The sequence below is a fragment of the Crassostrea angulata genome, chromosome 8, assembly GCF_025612915.1.
Source record: "Crassostrea angulata isolate pt1a10 chromosome 8, ASM2561291v2, whole genome shotgun sequence".
NCBI classification, from domain to species: Eukaryota; Metazoa; Mollusca; class Bivalvia; order Ostreida; family Ostreidae; genus Magallana; species Magallana angulata.
In genome coordinates this window covers 7,623,345-7,651,270 of record NC_069118.1, presented here as the reverse complement: position 1 = coordinate 7,651,270, position 27,926 = coordinate 7,623,345, and the positions used below count along the sequence as shown (strand labels likewise).

General features: G+C 33.1%; 3 protein-coding genes and 1 pseudogene across 3 annotated transcripts in view; 3 read left to right on the top strand and 1 right to left on the bottom strand.

The window, feature by feature from the left end:
• The window catches only part of LOC128159060 (polyglutamine-binding protein 1-like), a 161,150-nt gene extending 138,162 nt beyond the window's left edge, over positions 1-22,988 (bottom strand). Inside the window, exon 1 of the mRNA XM_052822103.1 lies at positions 22,985-22,988. The gene's annotated coding sequence lies outside the window, so the exon portion shown is untranslated. The remainder of the gene's footprint in view (positions 1-22,984) is intronic.
• LOC128159059 (uncharacterized) lies at positions 5,834-9,343 on the top strand. Its single transcript, XM_052822100.1, has 3 exons — positions 5,834-6,275; positions 7,072-7,200; positions 8,725-9,343. The coding sequence occupies exons 1-3, from the start codon at positions 5,855-5,857 to the stop codon at positions 9,120-9,122; spliced, it is 948 nt and encodes a 315-aa protein (XP_052678060.1). The 5' UTR covers positions 5,834-5,854; the 3' UTR covers positions 9,123-9,343.
• On the top strand, positions 11,955-15,160 carry LOC128159057 (uncharacterized; annotated as a pseudogene).
• On the top strand, positions 21,749-26,752 carry LOC128159058 (uncharacterized). The gene is made up of 3 exons (XM_052822099.1): positions 21,749-22,217; positions 23,035-23,163; positions 26,217-26,752. Exons 1-3 carry the CDS (start codon positions 21,797-21,799, stop codon positions 26,615-26,617), a joined length of 951 nt encoding a protein of 316 aa, XP_052678059.1. The 5' UTR covers positions 21,749-21,796; the 3' UTR covers positions 26,618-26,752.
• Positions 26,753-27,926: the final 1,174 nt, after the last annotated feature.

The window sequence follows — 27,926 nt, the reverse complement described above, 5'->3', positions numbered from 1 at the left end:
ACCCTCTCTTAGACGGATATTCTACGTTTGAAGTTTACCGATGTCATGTCGAGCTGTACACGGTCAAATAACCTTATTCCCATATTTTCGCCGAGAAACAACTGTCAAATTCCCCGAAAACCACCTTATATTACAATTGTACACACCCTCAACACCAAAAATATTTAGGAAAATTTTCACCGAACCTTACCGAACTTTACCTATTCTACTTATCCTTTTAAATTAAACAAAATAAAACACATTGAAACGGATGATTTGCAAAATGAGCTAAAGTACATGTATTTTCCACCTGAAGAAAAGTTTTACTTACCCCATTGGTCTTTTCCTTTTATAGGGATTTTGGGTATCTTACTCATTGTCGTATGTTTAATTGGTATTAAATATCGTAAACGAATCAAGAGTAGAATAATTGGGCTCTGGAATGCAAAGGGGGATAGTGGGGAATATAAGATGTCTGTACTGCCGACGTATGCAGCGGTCAAGACCCAAGGTGGCGACATTCCTACACTATCCACTGCGCCGCCTGCAGAGACTGAACCTACTGCGACCTTGCTACCTCAACAATCTCCAGAGACGCTCAGGATGACTGCTGAACACGGGCCTATCTATCCAAACCTACCAAGATTTGAACTGATTACAAGCCGGGCCTCATCTTTAATTGGGTCAGCTCCGACATCCATTACTGACTAAGGCAAATTAGGACATCTCCGGTTACAGGACATGGGATGTATTGGGCACGTCTCATGTAAATCAACGGCCTTATTTTTATTTGACCTGATCTGGACTTGTATCAACGACCTGGACTTTCCTAAAGAACTTTCCGTGGGTATGTGCTACCTTACCCATAGCCAATAACTTTTAAATACTTGTTACAGCAAACTACAATCATGTATAGTGACGCAGATGAGGGTAATGGAATATGTTAAACATTCCGATGATGCCGGAAGGAAAAATACCTTCTACTTTTTGTGTATATTGTGTATAATCACAACCAGAGCCGAGGAAATACCGATGATACTAGAAGTATCAACTTTCTAGTATCAACTCGACGATGTTACGGATGACACCGACTACGACGAACCTACACGAGACCTGTTTCGTTTCCGATGATTCCGGAAGTGTCATACGCTATTCGATGAATTCTCCGATAGTACCGGACGCTTTACTCTATACAGACTTTTCTGTGTAAAGAGACTGTTTTGTGTATAGAGACTCTTTTGTGTATCGAGACTGTGCTTAAAAAGTTGCAGTGTATTGAGCAACTTTTTCCCGATGTGGTGGAGGTGTGTAACAAAATAGCCCTTGTTACATGTAATTATATAATCGAACACTGGTGATTGGACTTTATATTTACCTATTATTATATAATCGAACACTGGTGATTGGACTTTATATTTTACGTATCCTATAACTTTGACTATACTGATTGGACGTTACATATTATTCTTTGAACTATTGTGAATTGACTTATCATTTTATTTCAGAATCAGTATAGAATGCTTTCGTAAAGTAAATACCTTTATTTAATGTATATTCCATGTAAATTGAATCACGATAATTCTGTGTCCATCAAAGACTTTATTGCTTTAAAGGAAGGTCAGAGAGAGAGAGAGCCAATAGCTACCATGTTTACATATTTATGGGGTATATTGTTTTGAGGTGAGGATCCTTTAATGACCGTAATTAAATCCTTGCTGGTCAGTATGTCTCCAATTTGGACATTATGTTCCCGATTAGTACACAAATATCCTGAGGGGGTAAAGTTTGATGTAAACCAAACAATTACATACATCAATCTGCTAATTGAAGTCAATTAGTCGTTTGATCGGTTCATGTAGATGACAGTAATTGGTCACGATACAGTGACCCACCCCCTAGTAAATATCTGTCGCGACCTTGGTTGACCCTAAGTACACTGATTAGGGGCGGGTTCTTGACTGACCAGCTTGACGCCATCTTGGAGCATCATAGTAACAAGGTGGTGGCGCCCTCTTAATGGGCTTTTCAACACCCAATGAACACTTGTATTACTTTGATAGTTGTTTTCCCCAAATAGTATAAAACTACCAACTTCTCGCAAGTTAGGTTAATTCCGACGCTCTTTCGAACTCTCAACATCTCTCTCTGACTTCCCCGAATTGGGACTGTGTATTTAGTTTGCTTTTTGCCGAATAAAACCACTATACGATCACTTAAGACTTTTACTTAACGTGTGCACTACTTACGTAAGATACGCGTGGTAGTGTTATAACCTCCGGAGATCATGATTTTCACAAATTTTTATCTACATTACCTGATGATGCTTTCACACAAGTTTCAGCTTTCCTGGCTGATTAGTTTCTGAGGAGAAGATTTTTAAAGATTTACTCTATATATTCATTTGTTAAACTTCGACCCCCCATTGTGGCCCCACCCTCAGGTGAGCTAAAACGGTTAAGGTTACAATACAATAAGTTGTTAAAGTTGGTTTCTGGAAGAACAGGCTTTGAAAATTTTCTTAATAAATATTGACAAATTTTTTAATTTTTTAAGCTTTAGTTTTTAAGATCTGTGTACAAACATAGAATTGTGGGCAAATCTCTGTATCTTGCTTATAATTCGAAGCTTAACACTCAAATATGGTTAGTAAATAGAAATTGTAAACAATTAAACACAAGAAACATGCACTATGTGTATAACAAATAAAGAACACAATTTATTTTTTCGAAATGAATCATATATATACATGTATATACCTACATATTTCCGTCAGCGATATCAAACTCTATTTAAACTGAATAAACTCGAGAAAATGCCGAGCATCTCAACAAAACCTATTGCATTAATCTACATGTACCATTACGCAAAAGATAATGCCGAATTACCGATAGAATGAATTGTATTTCAGTACCCCTACATCCGATTTTGCTTAATTTGCGCAGGTAAACAGTTAACTGTTTGATTTACCGAAGATTTGATACGTAAAAATCACGAAATACAGACGATAGTTTCCAGGTTACAAAGCATAATGAGAACGAAACGAAAATCAGAACAAGCTAACACCATCGTCATGTGTGAAAACTATCAACGCATTGAAATATTTAGCCTCAATTTACTTCACAAAATCGGCACCAATATATTTTGTATGTTTCAAAATTTCCCTTCGTACGCGAACTGTTGCACAACAAGCAAATTCATAAACAAAGAACCTCGTTTTAGAAGTATGGAATCATTTTACCGTATGCCGAACCCGAAGCTATTAAACTGATAGAAACACGCCTTTCCTTTATTATTATTTTCGTAATAACTCAGATTTGAAACAGAATTACCACTTAATTTTTGCAATTTATATTTTCCTTCCCATAAGGATAATTTATGCTAAACTAGGTTGAATTTGCCTCGGTAGTTCTTGAGAAGAAGATTTTTAAAAATGCACCCCCCTTTTTCTACAGTTTCAAGGTTTTCTCCGCTTTGAATACAGATCAAACTTTTATTTCTGCAATTTATATTCGCCCTCTCATAAGGATGCTTTGTGCCAAATTTGGTTGAAATTGGATAAGCGGTTTTAGAGAAGAAGTTCAAAATGTAAAAAGTTTACAGACGGACAGACGGACAGACGGACAGACGGACGGACAGACGGACGACGGACAAAATGTGATCAGAATAGCTCACTTGAGCTTTCAGCTCAGGTGAGCTAAAAAGCGTTACTTTAAAAGTAAACAAAAAAAAAACAAACAAACAAACAAAAAAAAAAAGGAAAAAGAAAAGTAAAAGCTTTCGCTATACCAAAACAATGATGTTACTAATAGATCCATGTTTTGTCACATCTTTTGAGTTTTTATTTTGGCAAATAACAGCGAAGACTGTTTTTTAAATTAATTGCCGTGCGATTTATGAACGAGATCATGCATTTGGGGCACATACACAATGGAATGAAATTCCACATACTTCTTTACAAAGCATTTATTTGGTATTCAATTGCACATGAATTTGTTTCAAAATCCAATATACGTTGATTTTTTTTTTCTACTAGACAGCTAGACAGCCATATTTTTGTAAATAGGAAATCCGATATACGTTGATTTTTTTTCTACTAGACAGACAGTCATATTTTTGTAATTAGGGGCTTAAAAATTTCATCGCTCTTTGACACCATGCCGATATTAGACTTTGGAGAGAGAGAGAGAGAGAGAGAGAGAGAGAGAGAGAGAGAGAGAGAGAGAGAGAGAGAGAGAGAGATAGAGAGAGAGAGAGAGAGAGCGAGAGAGAGAGAGAGAGAGAGAGAGAGAAGGGTCAGTGTGAATGCATCGAAATAGTCCGCTCTCTGAACTTCAGCACTTTGATTATTTCTCGGGTATATCAACTTGAGATCGATCTTTCTTTTCTTGGTTCCGGATATCGCCTTACTTTCTGATCACCATAACATTTAATTTTGGTATACTAGATCTTTTCACACTGAGAGGACTTGGTGATGCACAGAGCAGTGATTTACCTATGTACAAACAATCAAGTCTATGTACAAACAATCAAGTCTATGTACAAACAAACGAGTCTATGTACAAACAATCGAGTACAAACACTCGAGTCTATGTACAAACACTCGAGTCTATGTACAAACACTCGAGTCTATGTACAAACAATCGAGTACAAACAATCGAGTCTATGTACAAACAATCTCTTTACTATACAATATGCATGTAAAAGGACACATTTAAAAAGCCCGGCTATCGGTACTTCAGTACTATGATTATAAAATTTGCAGTAGCTATTTTACTGTGATTAACAAATAAGAACTTTATTCAAATTTTAAGCATTTTAAAAGTGTCAAAATGCATGTATGATATAAAAAATCAGATACACCAATTTTCATTTTTGTTCATTAAAATCTTAAAATAAGCATTCACGTTAAAGAAATCACGTATTGCAGATTTAAAGACACTCCTAAAGACCATATAAACATCTTTTGTTCTACTTAATCTATAAATATATACAGAATGTCTTTATCCGGATTCCTTCTATAATTGTTGAATGGAATGACGCTTGCTTTGCGTGAACAAAACGATGGAGCTACAATGTTGACTAGTTAGAGTATTGGTATACTTGATATCATGCGGAAAAAGAATTAGTTTGGCTACAGTCTTGGCAAAGACAAATAGAGTACAATGTTTTTTCAAGGACATCGGCATTCAGATCATATTCGGCAAATGGTTTAATATAGAATTACACGAGTGAGTTGGTGACAATTTTCACGTCCAACATACATCGAATTTAATTGCTGAATCATCTTCATCAGATTGCTACGAATACCTCTGCTTATCTAAACCACTGAAAGAAACACTTGCATGGCCAGTAAAGATTATCCGCCTTAACTTTCATATCAATCAACTTGACAGTATCCAGATATAACGTTAACAGATCTATACGAGTATACCAAAAGACTTGACATTAATGCACTTTACTCTGCAGTCCTAGAAATGTTTAAACTATCAGTCTACTCGTGAATTTTTATACTTATTTAAACAAACGCGTTTTTCAATGGAATGTCAATCTGTCTTGATTAATGTTTTGTAACGTTACACAATAAATTTAAACAGTCATAATTAATACGTGAATTATGTGTTTGCGAGAGGCAGTTTTTTTGTTTGTCAAAACTAACGACGATATATAAATGCTTATATGAAACATTACTACACACTTGTTGCTGAAGTATTGAAATGTGAAAAAAATGTCAATACTCTTTTGTATTATCTTTTTTTACGTTCTAGCATAACTTTCTAGCTATGATACCCCATTATTTGTGTTAAATAAGATACACCTCGATAATACGGGTATAGGTTAAGTCAACCAAGTCAACAGGCCACGTTCTCAACTCAAGATGATATTTTCTGTGGTTTTAGTAACGGCCGTTTTTGTCCAAGCAATTTCTGGACTACTGAATGGTAACGTTCATACTGATACAACTAGATCACCAGATGGCGCTGTTTTCCACCAGACTCTTGCACAACTCGTCGTGGAACTGGACAAACGTGTCAACGACCTCCAAACTAAGGTCAATGCCCTTGAAACAGAGAAACATGACTACATTGTAAAAAACTCTCAGTTAGAGACAGAAGTATTGACACAGCGGCTGAAACAGGAGTCTCTACAGCGGATGCTCCAACAGCAAAATGCATCAGTGATGACTCTTCAAACAGAGGTTGAAGTCTGTAGAACTTTTAGTTTTCAATTAAACGACGCGTTACAGAATCTGACTGATGGCCATGAAAAACTGAAATCAAACTTGGACGTTGTAAAAAGTACGTATATGTAACAATTATTTACTATATATTTGTTTGCATTAGTCAATCGATACACAAGCTATTGAAAGTCTCTCTGATCCTTAGCCTCAAAGATTTTTTTTCTTCATAAAAATGTCATTTATCCTTCAAACTTTGAAATGAAATAAAATAAAATAAAAATTTAAGGTTTCCACGCTTTTTACAAAGTTTTTTGCAATTTTAGCCCCGAATATAATGGTATAAATAACGTGGCAAGTTGTGATCAAATTATAAAAAAAAAAAAAAAAAAAAAAAAAAAAAAAAAAAAAACACTTGTACTGTACCGGTCTCCGTGGAGCCAAAGGCTATGCGTATAATTATAATACTTCAAGACTTTAAGATACGAATAAAAATTCCGGATAATTTAGAGTTATCGAACATTGCTGAGGATCAGAGATCGTAAAGACACTAAAAAATACCTGCCGTGTTTCTGCTGAAATAAAATTTGAGTGTCTACTTCAACCAGACATTGGGTTTTCGCACCAAATTTTAGCCCAGAGAGAGAGAGAGAGAGAGAGAGAGAGAGAGAGAGTTTTATGGTTCTTTACATCGAATTTGTGAGTGGATATTCGATGTAGTGGAAAATTATATATATTTTTTTATAATTTCATATTCAAAGATTTCTTTCTTAATTTTTTTCTTTTTAGTCTAGAAAAACAAACGGGTTGCGGTCGCTTGCGTCAATTATTTTCTTGTATTAAAAATTATCGGTATTTTGAATTACCTGTGAGGAATTAAGAAAGTTCGTACAGTGTAAATACATTACTTTTTTTAGACCTTACTATTCTGCCAATGAAGAACGATATCAACAATATCCAAGGACACATCAACGACATTCTGACCGCCCATAGAAGTCTCTCAGGAAATGTGTCGCATATCCAGATTGATCTCCGTGATTTACACGGTATGGCAGGAATTGTACTTCAATTAAAAAAAATTCTCATGCTTTTAGACAAAGATAAATAATAATTTTTTTTATTAATAAAACAACAGAACGTTGTACTTACTCCACGATTTATTTGTTTTTATTTGTATTATATATTCAATTTCAAAAATAAGCATATTTTGTTTAAAAAGAGAAACGACATTTCCCTGTAACTGGAAACTAACTTGATATACATGTAAACTGCATGAGGTCTTTCATCAGACGATAGTCCAATAAAAGTCATCAACACTTTTTGGAAAATTTCTAAAATACTTCCTTAAAAGATATAAAAAAAATACTTTTTGAAATGTCATTTATTTAAACTAATGCACAATTTAAAATTGATTTGAGAAAAGAAACTTTTGGGAAAAATCGAAATTTCAGAATAATATTGCAATTTAAATAAAACATTCAAAACTCAAAATCTAAAAGAAGGCTGGATATGCATCCCCATTTTTTTGTACCAAATAACTCTCCTGGAGAAGAAGAGTTCTGTACATATACACAGTATAAGAAAAATGTTTAAATTTTATAGCATTAATTTTTGGAATTTTAGTTAAATGAATAAAAGTTTGTGTCAATAAGCCATTAAAAAAAGTCACCAAAATTGGTTGTCTATCTAGGTATATATATCTTCGGTCTACTTACCTGCAGGTCCCGAGTTCGTTTTTTTTTTTTAATTTCCCCAGAGCATTTTTTCCCGTCATTTTCAAGTCAAATGCATGCTTGATTTTCATATAAGATATTGGAATTTTATTACAAATTTTTCCAGATCTAGAAATTGTGGAGAAAACCCGGAGAGAACGAATGTTATTCAATTTGCTACAGTCAAAATCGAAAATAGATCCATATAGTTTAAAGAAGATTGTCCGCGTATGAATATGCACATTCCTTGAACGCCGTGCATGCAATTCTATCTTATTTTTAATTCAGAGTCAATGGATATAAGAACTGATCAAGTGTTTTACTGTACCTAGTGAAAAGCATAAACAAGGTCAAATGATTTGATAACAAGCTTATTTTGCTACTCGTTTAAGCTATTAAACTAATCAATGCTTTGTCCAAGTAATATTTTTAAATATATGCTTTATATTAACGGGACTTCAAAGGTAATCCTATAATAGAATAAAAAGAACTTCCAAATACCTTTTGCATGCAGATAGGAGGAGTTAGATAAATATTTTAAGATAAATATTTTATTACTCATTTAAAATAGTTTATAGTAAATGGAAATTTTACGAGGCTACGACATAAAATTGCGATATACACCAAAATACTCTTGATTTATAGAAATTCAGTTGTAGAAGGAGAAGAGAGTAAATTGTTCCCATGTTCAATACGCAAACTTTTCCAGTTGGAATAAGCATTAGCTTTTATTCCGTAACACCCGTTTCTCAAGACCAACTATTTAAGAAATAAATATACAGATATAATTGCCAAATCTAAATTGACATTCAACTAATTTTCGGACCAGATACATTTGCACTTGTATTTATTTTATAGCACATGTCCACCAAGAAAAGCCCGGATTTACAGCATACGTTGATGGCTCCTTTGACGCTACCGGTACCGTCATACTTCCACACGTCTACAGCAATACCGGATCCCTCTATGACCCAAATACAGGCGTCTTCACTGCAGACAGAAGCGGGCTCTATGGCTTCTATTTGGGTATTGAATGCAGTGACACAGGCACGAAAATTGTTGATTTGGTGAGGGACGGAAGTCTCATAGGACACGCTGTTTGTTTTCCCCAAGCAGGTGTTGCATCTTATGGTAGTACATTCTCTGTCCACCACATAGAGAAAGGGTCAAAAGTGTGGGCTAAAAACGCATACGATTCAGGTGACATTGAACTAAGAGGAAAAACTACCTTATCCGGATTTCTTATTTCAAGCTAACAGATTGAAATCAATATACATGTTTATGTTACATAACTTAAAGGGACCAAAAATGTGTTATTTTAAAACAAAAGTTTGATTGAATGTATATATATATATAGTGGATAAATATCGTATGTGTTATACTATGACAGATATCGAACAGACACAAGTTATATATAGCAGTTGCCTACGACATAACTTTTGAATATCAACAAAATATATTGGTCTAGAGCATATTATATGAATGTTTGTTGAATTGTTTCCAGCAATTTTTCTAAAATATATCATTTCGGATGCACAATGGATAAGAACACCTATATCATCAAACAGTATTAAGCGATGTTTTCTCCTCATTTTCATTCATCCAAACAATGCAAGGATATCCTGATGTGGAAAGGTCCATGAGTTGTGCGCTTATATTAAAGTGCAAACTTCTAGAAAAACAATATTACTTCAGAAATTTGTGGGGTCGGTAAAGTCCATAGAAGGCGAGGCGAAAGGTTTGTTACTGACTGTGTACAGAAATTTTGGGGTCGGTAAAGTCCATAAAAACCTAATAAGTGTTTTGTTTTGTAGAGGACCTAAAGTTTGATATGTAAACAACAAAATCTAAAAGATCATATCTAAGAATTCAATTCATAGGCTTATTCTCTAATTCTGTACCTTTCTCGTTAGTCGTCTGTGCAAACCTGGATGCCATTGTATATAGGAATGTTTTATTAAGTCACGGACAAAGGGGAGTCACTCTAAATATTTTGGGGCTTAAAAATTAAATATATGGTTGATCGTTTTTGAAAAACATTAACTCAAATAATGTTACGTCCGCCATGTGACCGTATAAATTTTGACGCTCGCCGTGTAAAGAAATTTATAAGGCAATCACGCGACGCGAATCATCAAATAACGTCGAGACATTCTATTCCGAGGCAAAACAAAAGTAAATGCAGAGAAATGAGAACAAAAGAGGCTGATTTCATCGCCTTTTTAATCATTTAGAACGGCGCAGAGCCAGACTTAAATTCAAGATTTAAATACGATGAAAGGAGGCCTAATATTTATGGAATTTTATCATAGTTTTGGGCAAATTTTGGCAAAAACAAGCCAATTCAATAAATGTTTACATTGTGATTATCCAGTGTACAAAATGGCCGCATATTTCTCTGAAAGTTCTCTTATTTCAATATCCATCAATTTATAGATATGAGCATGAAGTATATTATACTGTAAAAACTTTACATTGCATTGTAGAGATGGTTCAAACTATCATACGTGTACGTACTATTCCGTAACTTCCTAAAGATTTCAGACATACTCATCAATAAAGATCAATATAAAATGATAACATGGAAAAAATTTACAATTTCTTATTGACACGTCATCTGATTTTAACCGGAAAAATTCACAGGAATAAAAACAAATTTCTAACGGAGAATTATAATGGGGTTATGATGACATCTTTTTTCCATTCGATAGTACTCAGGCATAGTTTAAAACATAATCATCGGGGGTACAATTTTGTAATTTGCAATGTAAGATCCAGGTATACGTATTATTTTGAGCTGTTTATTGAAATCAGATTATCTAGAGGTCGTTTTACAGGGAAAAAATTAATTCTATTGAGTAAACATCGTTAGACTTTGAGGTATTTCTGAATATCAAATACTTTTAAAAAATGTCTGCATAGATATCGTGAGACAGAGTAAAGTGGCAAACTCTACCACTGTGAAAAATGATGATATATTTACCTCCTTTTTCTTGGAAGTTTCTGGGCCAAACTGAAAAAAAAATACTCGGATCGGAAACATTAAATACCTTGGGGACTGAAATCTTAAGGTAACTCCATATCTATAAAATTATGGGTTCAAAGTTAAAAACTAAACTTTTTTTTAACTTATTGGACTTGAATTTCATCAATAAATAAATAAAATATATATGTATCCATACTATTTACGATGTAAGGTAATAAAAACCAAAGATTGAAATTATCATCTAAAAATCACACTTTTTTTGTTTAAAAATTATATATAAGTGGATGGATACTTGTTTGTCTATTTAAATTTTATTGCTTACTATGCCAGAAAACTAAAATTAATTTTAAAAAAAGAAAAAAATTGTTTACATTAGAAAAATTATAGCATTTAGATATATCGCTTAGAGAAAAGTAGAAAAGAGTTATTTCCCTTTGTAATTATTGAATTATGTCCAATATAAGGATGAAAAACGCTTATTAGATATCTCCAAGTAAACAATGATTTGAGTTTTTGATGTGCACCTATGATAACATAGAAATTACAAATCTACTTGCAAGAATTTTAATGAATTCATTGTTTATGTAAAATGTATGACGTCACAGGAGGGTGGATTTACTTGAAGAGTGAGAGTGGTAAACAATTAAGAAAAATGGTGATATTGAAACCCTTAGAATTTGAGATTCGAGGCTGTACAAATGAAGAATACTCTATTTATCAAATGAGGATTTAACAAATCGGGCTCTGAATCATACAAAAATTCTACCTTTCGATCGAAAGGCCTAAATCGTAAAAACTAGAGATGATAACTTCACCCTTTGGTCACAGTGGTACATATTTATCACAAGTAGCTGACACAGAAAAAACCGCAAAGAGTTCGGGTCTGCATCTCCAAACCTAGAGATGACCACAACACAATATTCTCTTGAAAAAATTTTAAGAGTCAGAATGGTAAACGTGAAGTGTTTGGATGTGTAAATAAAAATCAACATAAGTTAGAATCAATTTTCATATTCGCCGTTTCATAACTCCTTTGCTTGGATACCCTATCGTCTGTGTCAAACTGATAAACTTGGGTTTTACATAGATTAAGAGTCAGGAGCAAGGACCACAAGTCAACAGGCCACGTTCTCAACTCAAGATGATATTTTCTGTGGTTTTAGTAACTGCGTTTTTTGTCCAAGCTATTGCTGGACTACTGAATGGTAACGTTCTTACTGGTACAACTAGCTCACCAGATGGCGCTGTTCTCCCCAGACTCTTGCACAACTCGTCGTGGAACTGGACAAACGTGTTAACGACGTCCAAACTAAGGTCAATGCACTTGAAACAGAGAAACAGACCTACATTGCAAAAAACATCCAGTTAGAGACGAAATTATCGACACAAGAGAAGAAACTGGAATCTTTACAGCAGATTCTCCATCAACAAATTGCCTCAGTATTGTCTCTCCAAACAAAGGAGGAGCTCTACAACGCTTTTAGTTCACAATTAAACGACTCGTTACAGAATCTGACCACTGATCATGAACAATTAAAGACAAACGTTGAAGATATGAAAAGTAAGTAACGATTATGTAGTTACTGTGGATAATCGATCGACTAACATATGCTGTCTTTTAGTTTTCAAACTGATACATGCATTAAAAAAGCACAAAGCAAAAACATAAAAAGTTAATTTTATTTAACTATTGAGTATATTGATTTACAAATTATCTCATTTTTGGTCTAAGTTATTTAAATGATAATTAATCACGTTTGAAATGTAAAATTCTTGTGATAAGTTTATAGGATCCATTAATCAACATTCTTTACCATCTTGTTATACACCCTTTTCAAAATCAATTATGCTCTCTTTTAGATCTTTCAATTTTGCCAATAAAGAACGATATCCACAATATTAAAGGACACATCTCCAACATTCTGGCCGCCCAGGGAAGTTTCTCAAGGAATCTGTCACATACCCAGAATGATCTCCATGATTTATTTGGTATTTATGGGAATTTAAAGGGACTTACACACGATTTGAGCTCAAATTTGAATTTCATTTTTTTCATTTTTAATGTTTAGAATGATTAATATGGGTATCTGTAATGCTTTGTCAAAATTTGAAAGTAAATATTGAGTTATAAGCAAGATACAGAGTTTGAAATCCTTTCTTTTGTAAACAAAGCCCGAGCCTTGTTATTGTTTCCATATGTGTTTGATTGGTATACGTTTCAATCTAATAATGCTTTCTTCTGTTGATAATATTATTCATAAACACATTGAATAAGTTAATCTTGTTTTCCACGAGTCATTTTTGTCAAAGAAATGGCAATTTCATATTTTACATTATTTGTAAACAAATATTAGACTAGTGCTTTGTATACAAAAAACAATGAATTCTTACCTCTGTATCTCTCTTATAACTTGATTTCTTACATTCAAATTTGGTCAATCATTCAAAATGTGCAAGTATATATATATATATATATATATATATATATATATATATATATATATATATATATATATATATATAAATATCTAAAATCGTGTCCAAGTCCCTTTAATTTTATTTATAAACATTTCTTCTTCTTTTTTTTTTTTGACAAACAAAATAAATGAAAAAAAATTCTAGAACAGAAATTACAGAAAACTAAATTAACTCCATGATTTATACGGTACACTGTATTTTAGGAAATGTTTACTACTGTATACACTTATTTTGTTTTTGATGAAGCAAAAGATAAACGAATCTTTTTATGAGTGAAAACACGTTACAGTGGTATGGGACACTTGTCGATATCAATGTGGATAAATGTTAAAGATGAAAAACTAGATAGGAAGTAGGTCACACATAGATAAAGGTGTCCTATACAACCTAACATTCAAAGAAATATGACATAGTCATCCGGCAGTGTTAATATTTTCTTCTTTGTCCCTTAGGAGAATTGATTGTATTTATTTTGCAAATGACCAATTCCATTTTAGACCTTAATGTAACCAGATTGAAGCAATTTGTCCAGTTATGATATACGGATACTTTGAGCACTTTGCACTGCCAATTCTGCTTTGTTTTTTTAAAATTCACTTAAAATGGACGTGCGCCTTGGTCAAGTGTTTGTCTTTCTAGCTTACACATATTTTTGGTACATGTATCCGAAAGGTCGAAACAATGTTATTTGAGTGGTGCCTTGACCTTTCAGGTTGAAGGTCTTTTTTATACACCACTTTTGTATGCCTGTAAATTGATATTATTTTTTGATATGTTTCTAGTTTGAGCATTATCATGGCTTGGAGGCTTCTTTTGTTTTGTATTTATATACATGTATCTAGTTCTTCTAGTCAACAGTTTCTTGGTCTTACAACACTTCTGATGTATTTGATAATGTTTCTGATATTTTAATTTTATTGCCTCAAACCTGAACCTTAGTGCTATATACTAGTATTGAGTTAATAATTGAGTCTTATGAAATAAACAAATCAAAACTAGACTGTAACTTTCTTAAAACAATATGCAGTCAATGGCACCTTTATTTATTTTATAGTACATGTCCATCAAGAACAACCCGGATTTACAGCATACGTTGATGGATCCTTTGACGCCCCCGGCACCATCATACTTCCACACGTCTACAGTAATATCGGGTCTCTCTTTGACCCAAATACAAGCGTCTTTACAGCAGACCGAACCGGCCTCTATGGCTTCTATTTGGGTATTGAATGTGTTGACATAGGCACGAAAATTGTTAATTTGGTGAGGGACGGAAGTCTCATAGGACATGCTGCTTGTTTTCCTCAATCTGGTGTTCCGTCTAATGGTAGTTCATTCTCTGTACAACACATAGAAAAGGGGTCAAAAGTATGGGCTAAAGATTCATACGATGGAGGTAGCAAGAGAATTGAATTACGAGGAAAAACAACCTTATCAGGATTTCTGATTTCCAGCTAACACGGATAATCCAAAAATCATGATCATGAAACACATTGGAAAGGAGCTAAGAATGTGATAATGCAAAACAAAAACTATGTACTGTATGCAGTGAATAAATTAGGTGAAATGTATGCGTTATATTATGTCACATTACCTATAAAACTAGAAATATTATACTTATAGGGACAAGGTCACGAATTAGGCTGAAATAAAATTTTCATTTCAATTTGTACAAGGTTTTATTAACGCATTTCAAATCGTCAACTCAAATATGAGTGTCAGTCGTCGAGTTTTAAGCAAGATACAGCTTAGTATTTTTTGTTATATACATAAATGTCGTTTCGGAATGATGAATTAAATTCCACGTTTAAAATAAATTTGAATGTTACAAACACTAAAAACAGTGGAGTTTTTTTTGTGTTCATAGTAAACTAGCAAATAGATATAATCCGATTTACTAGTAAACTTAAAAAATGTAAACAAAAGCCTCTGGTATTTGTGCACATAAGAAAGAATTGTGAGCTCTGTATCTCACTTTTAACTTAATATCTGACATTCAAATTTTGGAAGAATAAGAAGTACCCTAGTAAAGCGATAAAAACATTAACGTTGCAGCTCAAATCGTAGACATGCTCCTAATACTTGTTTCTTCTGCTACCCGTAATCTTTGGTTCATGTTTTCTTAGATAATTTAACTAACAAAACGATGTCATTTAAATATTGGTTTTCCTCTTTTTAGTTCCACCAAGGATATTATTGAGTGAAAAGGTTACCAATAGCACGCCTATATAATTATTATGCAAACCAAAACTTTAGAAAAACAAAAACAAATGCAGAAGCGAAATAATAAGAAAAGATACTGATATCAACACGTAGTTAATATACAGATTTTTCAGGCGGCAGAGGATAGTTTTTTATTTATTTTCGCTAGCCATTTTTTTTTCACTTTAACGGGTCCAGCACAACGCTCCAGTCCCGAGCAACTGCCATAAACTACCATAGGATTTGTAGGTTAATATCTATACATGCAAATAATCGCCTACTAATGGGGGGGGGGGGTCAATCACCCTCTTTTTGAGTGATATTTCGAGTTCTGAACCCACCTAGTTCAAGCACAAAACAGATAGTGAAATTTTTGGCCGCATTTTTAATCCATATAAGGATAGGGTATTGGTCATTTGTAATGGTTATTGAGTGTAATTAATTACAAATGTTGCTGTAATTGAAAATAATGTGTAAATGGCCAAATTGTCAATTATACGTAATGGAAATACCGTTTAACGTTCGAAGAAGGCATCTAATTCCAATGAATTTTCAATTTCTTTCAGTTAACCATTGATGTGCATGTTAATATGAAGCTGTACACCAACCATTGTTCCTCATACTATCAATGCTACAATGTCAAGTTAAGAAAAGTAATTAAAGATCACTGAACTAATGTTTTATTACTTAATGTTTTTAAAAATATATAATTTTACAGTGATTCAATGAAAAAATGACAATAACAAACCGTCAACCATCTCAAAAATGCATAAAACGAAATATAAATTCAAAACAGAGCAACACGGACCTCCAAAAAGATAGGATAGGTAGGATCAGGTGCTAATATCTAATTTTTTTTTGGAATAATTAATGAATCAATTATCATTGAATGAGTTAAACAATCATTTATTATTTTACAAACAAATTCAATGTTAACTAAATTTGAAAAATCATTAAGTCATAATCGATAGCCTAAAACACCTAGGGCTCTCTTATTCAATTGGTACGGAACAACAGGTGTGAGTTGTGTTTTGATAGTAATTATAGACTCCCGCCTATATTTGGACATTGTGTTTTAAAAAAAAAATAGTGGACATAAATGCAAAGAAGAAAACTCCAGATAGAAATTTTGCGATACTTTTGTTAAGACATGATAGGTGTAGGGAATATGACTTTCAAATATTTATCGAATATCAAGGTGGTATGGGGTACCTCCATATTGTAACTACATTTGTTTTGAAATAAGCAATAAAACCTTTTCCATTTCTAGGCTATCAGTACTAAAATATAAGTACCAAATATCAATTAAATGGGAATGTGCTCCTTTATCCACAAAATGAATGCAAGAAATATTTTAGTAATTTATACCCCTCAAATAACCAGCCAAACCCCAGGTTCTCCCTTTATTTCAATATGTTGACCAGATCTTTCGTGCGAAACTATCCCCTGCAACCTCAGTCTTTAAAAAACCGGACTTTATATCACAGCGGCCTAGGTCTGAAGATAAAAATGCGAAAATCGTACATCGCAGTGAAACTTTGGAATCCATCGTGGGCTAGATAACGTATGCCGGCCTACTTGACAACATATATCATTTTGGATAGCGCACTAGTACAAGGTGTTGGACAAAAATATAGTCGTGTGATTTATTGGAATTCTTAATGATATTGTAAGCTTGCCTTTACTTCATAATTTAATGATATTTGCAATACTAAGGGGAAAACGTGAACAAGTTTAAATATACAAACTGTATTAAGATTACTTAAGTAAACATAAGAGAAACACTTATTGATATACATATATTGCCTTCATCAGACCAAATTTGAATTATTTTGAATTCGAACAATTGCTCTAAAGAACACTTTAAATTTATCAATTGAGTGCTGCCAAAATAACAAAAGATTGATATTTTAATCTTCTTTAAGTGACCCATATAGTCAACTTGGGTGAAAACTTCGAAGAGATAAACATAAATGTGTTTTACAAAATAATTAATCTATTGGCCTCATACAGTATTTCAGATTTAATTCAACCATTTATTTCATTTGAATATGCATTTCAACTTTGTTCCAATTGCAATTATTACAAAATTGCTTCAGTTGCCATTTGTCTAGACTAATTTAGATAACCATTGTTTTAATTTGTTTACAAATTTATCATAGGACGATAATCTATAACTTTATCGAGCTTATTCTTTCTTGCACACATTATGTTCTTGTGACATTACATTCTTCATTTTAGGGATCAACAGAATGATCTTAAATTGGAAGCTACTGGAATCGAAATAGTTTATGTAGATTTCTTCTTTCAAACTAAGCTAAAATACATGTAAAAAGATCAATAATTTTTGTTTTTAACCAAATTATACATAAATCATGTTACGTTGTTATAAGTAATTAGTTAGTAATTGTTGATAACTAAAAATGTGGTTCAACGAGTTTGGAATGTTTTAAATTTAAGAAAGAATATATTCTAATATGAACATTCTAAAAACGCGTATTCATTTGAAATAAAATATTTGGATATTTGAATAATTACTCAATAAGCAATGACAGAGGCGACCTAATGTAAGCATGTCTCTAAATGATTTAATACAAGGATAGGCTTTTTTCAGACTATGGCTGTGCTTTGGAAGAATCAAGAAACCTACATCATATTAAAATGTCAACACCAATAAAACTCAAATACAAAATGATTGCAAAATGATTTCTGCGGAAAAACTACAATATCAAAACTCTTTATTTTTTAACCTTATGTCATTTAAACAAACTCTAGTTTATCTGCGAAGTGTCAAGAAAATCGACCATCTGGTTATTTTTAGGGACCATCTCTAAATAGAGGCACATTTACTATAGAAATATATAGGAGATTGTCATTTTCCCTACTTCGAAGCAGATTAAAAAATACTACAATAGCTTTTTTTCTCAAATTGTTAAATATGATTAGTAATATGAATTCCTACCTTATGTGTAAAAAATATACTAAATTCTACCATCTGGTTTTCTTTTAAAAATCTAAATATTTTTTCCTGTAATTTGTTTATTGTATTTCATACTAAAAATGATATCGAAAAAAAATCTTTAAGAAGTATAAATCTATTGTATTCTACTGAACTTAAATGTGCAAAAACATGCACAACGAAAACCTCCTTAAATCAGAGTTTCAAATATCAAAAATCACCACGTTGTAACATATAAGGAGACTGGTATCAACAAACAAGCCGTCAGATCTGCTTACATTTTAAAATATATATACATAAAGCTAAAAAAAAAACAACAACCGTTGTTATCTATAGTGTCGGATCAAAAGACACACGGTTAAAAGATGAAATAGTAAAAAAAAACTCTAAAGCCCGTCCCTTCTCAGGACAACAAAATAAAAACTTTATATGAAAGGAGAAGATTTACAGATCTAGCACTAAACTAAAATTTTAACAATAAGTGTGTTCCTAAGATATGACTTAGGAAAAAGTTAGGAACTTTCTAAGATCAACTTAAAACACGTCTTAAGATGTAGCTCGACGGTAACTTAAGAACATTTTAAGTTAGGATATCTATACCTTCTACAACTATTCTTATTTTTCATATTTATTCATACAGATCGACTTTGAGATACTTTTGTGGTGATAAATCATTAAACAGTTTGCCAGAGAAATGTATGCGTGTCGGTGGTTTACACAATATGCCTAATATTAGTAATTTTAATATATTCATTTTTAAAAATTTACAAATGCTTACATATATATCAGTGTCCAATAACAATTTAGTTTAAAAAAACAAAACCAAACCAAAACAAAAAACAAAAAAACCAAAAGAAAAAATAAAGCACCCCCCCCCCCCCCGAAATCCAAATGGCTGCTTTTTTTAAAGAAAATATGTATCAGGACAGATTTAGCTTGAAAATCAAATAATTATTTAAACAATACGTGTGCATTCTTTGAGTGTAAATTAACATTTGATAATCTTGTCATTAAAATTCATGTAATACATAAACAAGCGCTTGTCTTAGAATTTAATGTTACATGTAGAATAAACACACGTACAAACACAACCATTTTCCCTTTAATCTGCAAAAAATAGAATACAGGAACATATTAGATAAGGAATAAGACATAATATATCTCGAAAATACATAAATACAGTTTATTCAACATTCCGAATTTTTTCAAGATTATTTTTTCCAGAATGAAGTGATAAAAATTAGCCGATGTAAATTTACTTTTTAGCCAAGGATATTTGAAAAATTTACAAAAGAATCAAAACAAAAAATGTACCTCACGTAGCGTACATTGTAGATATTAAAAATAAGTGAATAATTTTCATTCCCCAAACAGAGACAGTATTTGCGCTAAAAAAAATTTCCTTATAGGCAGGCGGGGAATAGGAGGGGGGTGAGAGTTTGGGGTCTCTCTCAACAAAATTTTGTTTAAATGAACAAACGTGATAGAATAAACGACTATGCCCCCCCCCCCCCTCCCGGATTGGGAGTTTGATGTTTGTCGGAAATGCTGGAACTGTAGAAAATATTGCTTTTTTTCTACCGGTCTTAAGAAAAATCTTCACAACAATCCCAACATTCCCAAAAATGTGATTTTACAGCCTTAGTATGGTCTTAGGACAAGGTAAGTGAGGTCCTAAAGTTGGGACAAAGTTATGGCGCTTCCTAAATTTATAGAGCTTCGAGAAACAGACTTAAGACTAAGACGTATCCTAAGATGTACTTAGGACACACCATAGTCCTAAGATAGCTTTGTGAAAATGCCTGCAGGATCTTAAGCCCGAGAAAGACAGACGGTCTAAGTGCTGAAAGGTATAGCGAACGAATTAATTTGCTGATTAGGGGTTGCTGTTAATTAAGTTATACTAGTAGGATAATCCGTAATGAAGGTTTATAGGGGGAACAGGCTCTGTAAATGACCAAATATATATTCACAAAGTGTAAAAAAAAAAAACTAATAGGAGTTAGATAAAGAAAATAAAATAAAAATAACATTTTGTAAGTACGGCCAGTCATTGGGCTAGAAAATTATATATTTATATATATTGCATTTTCATAAGTGATAAATCTCTAAAAGTTTTGATTATGGCATATTATATGAATGATTGATAATTTTTGTCCAACACGATTGATATAAATATTTACACTAAATGACCTCAATATCTGACTTTTATATAATAAAACTGTAATTGCAGATGCAATTTAGATAAGAATTGCTAAATCTTTAGACAATAATTAAGCGACATCATTAATATTGGATATTCTTTTCCACTTTATGTATCGAAACAACGATGCTGTGATAAGGAAAAGTTCTCATTAGTACGTCTATGTTATAGTGCGAAAGCAAAAAGCCATGGAGAATAAATTAATATGCAGACGTCATGTCGTAAATTTTGGATTTACCGGGTGGCAGAAAATAAAAAACTTGCAACATGACAACTAAATTTTGTATTTACTCCCACCCGCTAAGTTTATAACATGACACAGAAACGAACTAATGACAACAGAAGATGGGGTCATAATGTAGTTCATAATCTTCATGTGTTTTTTGCGAGCTGTATTCGTTCTATAAAACTAAATCAAATGCTGTATTTGGTATCAACTATTACCGAAAATAACGATGCTCTAGGTCCAAGGATAAAAAAGGCGAGAACTGTACGTTTGATTGTGACGTTGGAATCCATCGTATACAGGATTACATATGTCGGACTACTCGACAACATGTATCACTACGTTTTGTGAAAAAGAGGAGTCATATGATTTAAATGGCTGGGTGGCTAGCAAATCATCCACCAGATCTGTCTTAAAATTTTAATGGTGATATTTTTGTATTTTAACTATCAAATAGTTTTTTTTTTAAATCCAAATACTCTCAATATTTTGGTCATCATTTACCTCTCTTCTTCAAGAACTCTTCTTGGAGTGGATCCAGTCTAATTGTCGGGCGGATTTCAGGATCATGAAAAGGTTTCAGATCATCCACGTGCGCCCCTGATTTTAACTCAATGTTATCTTCATAATTTATATCTACCAAATAAGAATACTGCGAACTGCGTTTTAGTGTGCAGATCTTTTATAAATTGCGAATAGCAAACAGCTGCGTTTCAAAAAGTGTTAGTGTTAAGACGTTAAAATATCTTACGCCATTTTGTATCTCCATTTCTAGGATACCCCATATTCATCGCTAAATTTGATAAACATAGGTTAAACATACGTTAAGAGTCAAGAGCGAGGGATACAAGTTAACAGGCCACGTTTCATTTCAATATGATATTTCCTGTGATATTTGTAGGTGCTATTTTTTTTCATGGCATTGCTGGACTACTGAATGGTAACGTCCATACTGGTACAACCAGCTCACCAGATGGCGCTGTGCTCCATCAAACTCTTGCACAACTCGTCGTGGAACTGGAAAAACGTGTCAACGACCTCCAAAATAAGGTCAATACTTTAGAAACAGAGAAACAGAACAACGTTGTACTCAACACTCAGTTAAAGACGGAATTATCGACACAAGGGAGAACACTGGAATCTTTACAGCGGGTTCTCCATCAGCAAATTGCCTCTGTGTTGTCTCTCCAAACAAAAGAGGAGTTCTACAATGTTTTTAGCTCTCAATTAAACGACTCTCTACAGAATCTGACAACTGATCATGAAAAGTTGAAGTCAAAAGTAGAAGTAATGAAAAGTAAGTAGCGATTATCCAATGTTAAAAATGAGCATTTTTTCATCTTTCATACTTTTATATCAAAGTTTCATATATCAAAAATCACCACGCTGTAACATATTAGGAGACTGGTTGTCAACAAAGTAGCCGTCAGATCTGACTCACATTTTAGAATATAATGATATGAGCTATAAACTACCATTTAGTCATGAAAACATTAACATATTTTACCGTTAAAGTGTGAAAAGTATTCCCTATACAGAGCTCCCCTTCCCAGGGGGATTAATATAGTATAAACCTTGCTACGACCATCCAACTTAAAAAGGTGACTTAAGGTGGTATGAGACATCTGTCGATAATGATGTGGATTATGTGTATCGAAATCAAGATTGTTTTAGCGTTTCAGAATTTTTCAAATTTTACAATATTCAAAAATTCGTTTTTAAAATTTTCCGAAAGGTAAAGATATTAAAATCCTCAGTGGGATACGAAGTCATGTCTTACAATTCTGTAGTTAACCCTCTAACCCACGGAGCTAGGCTTTTATATGATAATTATGGGTAAGAAACTATTTGTAAAATTATATTGGATTTTATTATTATCTTGAAGAATAATACGTCACAACATGGAGGTGGTCCCTACCACTTTAATGTAACTATATGAAATCATTTTACAAAATAAAGCCCTTTTTTACAATTTTTTTTTCATGATAATTAACCGAGTTCAAAATTTGATAATGCTGTGATTAGATTCTATGATCTATTAATCACAATTCTGTACCGCTTTATTTTGTAAATGTACAAAGTCAATTATATTGCATTATACTATACTTTTTTAGACCTTTCAATTATGCCAATGAAGAACGATATCAACAATATGCAAGGACACATCAACGACATTCTGGCTGCCCAGGGAAGTCTCTCATGGAATCTGTCACATGTTCAGAATGATCTTCATGATTTATACGGTATGAAAAAAATTGTACTTCTACTACTTGTAACAGAACATTGAGTTTACGCCATTTTATACGGTATTTGTACAACTAATTAAATGAACTTGATTTGTTCTTGAAAAAACCAAATAAAACAACGAATCTGTTTATGAATGAATAAATCTAAACGTTCAATGAATATGGCATAATCATCTAGAAGGGATAATAGTTCATCCTCTAAGTATATTTGTGCAGAACGCCAATTGAAAATTTGTATAATAAAAATATGTTCAAATCAAATCAAGAAAATCATTTGTATCCATTATGTTACCGACAAATTCAAATTTAGACCGAACTTGTTTGAAGTAGTTTGTCCGCTTATGATGTACGCTTTCCCTGAACACTGTACAGATGCCAGTTCTGCCTTGTTCTTAATTTGCTACTTATGGATGTGTGTCTTGGTCAGGTTTTTGACTGTTCTGGCTTAGTAAATTTATTGTTCTATGTATCTGAAAAGGTCGATACTATGTATTTTGAGTCATACTTCGACCTTTCGTGTTGACGGTTTTTCTATGCACCACTTTTGTTTTCGTTGGGATTTTGATATTTTTAGCTCACCTGAGCTGAAAGCTAAAGTGAGCTATTCTGATCACATTTTGTCCGTCGCCCGTCCGTCCGTCTGCCGTCTGTGCATCTGTAAACTTTTTACATTTTGAACTTCTTCCCTAAAACCGCTTGCCCAATTTCAACCAAATTTGGCACATAGCATCCTTGTGGGAAGGCAAATATAAATTGCTGAAATGAAAGACCGATCTTTATTCAAAACGGAGAAAACCTCGAAACTGTAGAAAAAGGGGGATGAATTTTAAAAAATCTTCTTCTCAAGAACTACTGAGTCTAATTCAACGTAATTTAGCATAAATCATCCTAATGGGAAGGAAAATATAAATTCCAAAAAATATAAGCTAATTCTCTTTAAAATTTGAGTAATTTACGAAAATAATAATAAGATAGAGAGAATGGGGGTCAATCAGTTTAACTTCGGGCTCGATATTTCATATATCGAAAACCAGTTTAGAGGACCAGTCTATGTTAGAACGGAGATGAATTTACCTGTTGTGCAACAGTTTACGTGCAAAGGGAATATTTGAAACAGCCAAAAGATATTTGCGCAGTTTATGTGAAGTGAATTGAGGTTAAATATTTCAATGCGTTGACATTTTCATTTGTGACGATGGTTTTAGCTTGTTTTGATTTTCGTTTAGTATGTTTAGTTTATGTTTATTTTAACTTGAGAGGAACCATTGTCTTTACTTTAGAATTTAAATTTTTACGCGCCCTTCGGGCTTGGGCCGACACCAACCGCTCGGGCTGATACCAGGGACGAGATCAAAACAAACGTGTGATATTCTATATATATATATGAAAAATAAATTGTGTTTTTTCTTTGTTTTAGTGCATTTTTCTCTTGTATTAATTGTTTACAAATTTCTATTTACTAACCTGAGAGTCAAGCTTTGAGTAATAAGCAAGATACAGAGCTTTGCGCACAATGCAACTGTATGTTTGTACACAAAGCTGAGGTCATGCTTTATTTCGTTTATATTTTAAATGCAGCTATGCTGAATAGGAAATACATGTACCAAGTTTAAAAATCTTAAGGTGAATGTAATAAACTCATGTAAACAAAAACATGACTCAAACCAAGCTATGTTTCTTGCTTATAATTCTACGATTGATGCTGAAATTTTGGTTTATCAATAGAAATGTATTGCTAAAAGGATGACATGCTGTAACTAATTTCTGGTGCCCTTTCTTAAACGATGAATTGCATAAAATCTACACAAATTTTTTTATAGTTTTTCGAACAGTTTCCATAGTCCTGACACATTATTATTATGAGGATAAAAGCATCGTTATTCTTAAAACATTATTGCAACAAAAAATCATCTTTGTTTGTTTGTTTGTAGACATTTGTTGATTTTTAATAAAGATCAAAATAATGGGTGGGCTTTGGTACAATAGAGCGACATGCCTGCCAATACATTGATTTGAATTATAGCTCTTTAACATATGTGACAACATTTTCAGTTATAAATTAAGTGTATTCATCGGTACATCAAGTGAGTAAGGATATAAAACCTCATACGAAATGAATTCATGCCTGGTAAACGACAATCGTTTATAATGGAGAAGGCCACTGAAATTTGTCAATGTTTTTAATTTGAGGACATTCATTAAGCACATTCATTTTGGTGCATTGAGGTACACTTTTCTTCTTTCACATATAGGATTTTTTAAGATTAAACACAATAGCTACTAAGACGTGGAGGGAGAAAATGTACTTTCATGCTCTCATGTATTTTAATCGTTTTATAAAGTAATGGGGGGGGGGGGGGGCTAAAATAAAGGGAACTTGAAGTTAACCGCGAATACAAACTGAAACCTTAGTTATTTATATTGCATATGCTCTTTTTTTTATCTTTATTCCATAAAGGTACATATGTTAAAGATAAGTGTAAAATTTGGATATTCCTTTTGGGTGAATCTATCGAGGGGCACAATATCCTTTGAACGCCTATATAAAGCAAGTGTTGCTCAGGTGAGCGATGTGGCCCATTTGGGCCTCTTGTTTTATAAACGTTCTATTTTATATCCAGCTACGTTTTGTTTAATATATAAGGTTTTTTTCGTCAACTGTTTGGTCGTCTTATAGCCACTTTTGATTAAGTTGATAATGATTTTTATATTATGCGTCGCAACTGAACACAAGTGCCATCTATTTTCTTAATTATTGAGTCATACATAATTACCATATCAGAATTACTGTAAAATCATTTTTATTCGTCGGGGTCAATGTTCGTGGGAAGCTAAAAAATTTCCTGGTTCGTGGGGACGTTAATTCGTCGGTAGTGTAATCGGGAATATTTTAATAAATATTAAACAAATGATTGCATTTCGGTTCGTGGGGATGTAAATGGGCGAGGGTTATCCACGATGCCAAGAACATTGGTCCCTCAAGAACAATGATGGTTCTACAGTAACTCGTGACGTCTTTGAAACAAAATGTAAACATATGTATTTTGTAGAACATGTCAACCAAGAAAAGCCCGGATTTACAGCATACCTCGATGGCACTTTTAATGCCCCAGGCACCATCATACTCCCACACGTCTACAGCAATTTCGGATCCCTCTATGACCCCAATACAGGCGTCTTCACTGCAGACCGAAGCGGGCTATATGGCTTCTATTTGGGTATTGAATGCGTTGACACAGGTTTAAAAATTGTTGAACTGGTAAGGGACGGAAGTAGGATTGCACACGCTGCTTGTTTTCCTCAATCTGGTGTTCCATATTATGGAAGTTCATTCTCTGTGCAACACATTGAAAAGGGGTCAAAAGTATGGGCTATAGACGCATACGACTCCGGTGGCTCTAGAATTGGACTGGGGGGAAAAACTACCTTATCGGGAATTCTTATTTCCTAGTAGCAGATAAAGATCAATATAGTTGTACCTGTTTATGTTTTAATACATTAATCAGCAAAGTATGTGTTTCTGCGAAATCAAAACAAGCATATATTGTATGTATCAAATAAATGATGTGAAAAATATTGTTTTGTTATATTATGTTATCTATGTAAAAGAAAGTGCCTGGATACATTGCAATTCCTATGGATGTAAATTTGTAGTAGTTAAAAAAATTGCGGCAATATTGGTACACATGCCTTGCATGAATTTTTGTTAATTTTTATTTTTTTAATATTGATTGACCACATATGCTCGCTAAATGACAAGACAACGATAGTATGTCATGGAACGGTCGTGGTTTGTTCACCTGCAGAGTATATAATAGCACGAAAAAAAATCATGGAAATTTAAAAAAAAAACATTTATGATTCGAAATAATTACGAAGTAAATGTTAAAACTATGGATGTACTGTTGTAGGATAATAAAAATCTACATTATTACATAAAGACCAATTGGACTCCTTTTTTAAATAATTACAGAACTGAATCACAACAAACGGATGCCGAGAGCTACACGTAGTTCATGCTTTGAATGACAACTATTTCAAAAAAGTTTTGGTCAACAAACAAATGTTCTATTTTTGTTACCGAAAATACCAGAATTATACAGCGTCCTATGCGCTGACTGAACATAAAATTGCACAATTAGATCCTTTCGTGACGTATGAATCGTGTGCTGGGAGACATACGTCACCCAACTCGACAACAAGTATCACCATGGATATTACGACACCATGCAGTTGAAGATCTGAATTTCTTCTAGGGACAACCTCCAAAGTAAAATACACGAGAAATGAAACTTGCTGTTTAACTCAGAAACTGTATGGTACATTCACAGCCAATCAAAGGATCTAAACTCGATTTGACAAAAAAGGAAGTAAATAAATCACATGGCTGTGAATTCAGATTAAAAAAACAAATATGTACAACCTAGATTTATATGTATAGATACGCTGTTTGCTGTAAAGTAACGTGGTTGTTTATGATTTAATTGCATATATTTTCTAAATAAGTGGTAAGCTGGAGTTTAACACGTCCAGTAAAATTTATAAATATCAATTAAGAATTCGTCGAAGAGGCAATCGTACTTTGATGGGTTTTTTTTCTTTCAAGAGAAACAAGATCAGAAGTTCCACCACCCGTTTCAGTGTTGCGAACCTTTATTTAACATTGCGAAACACTTTCCGTCTATGAAATACAAATCTTTCTCTTACCTGTCTTGGATACAGCTAAACAAAAAAAACAAGTAGTCAGATCGTGACGATGT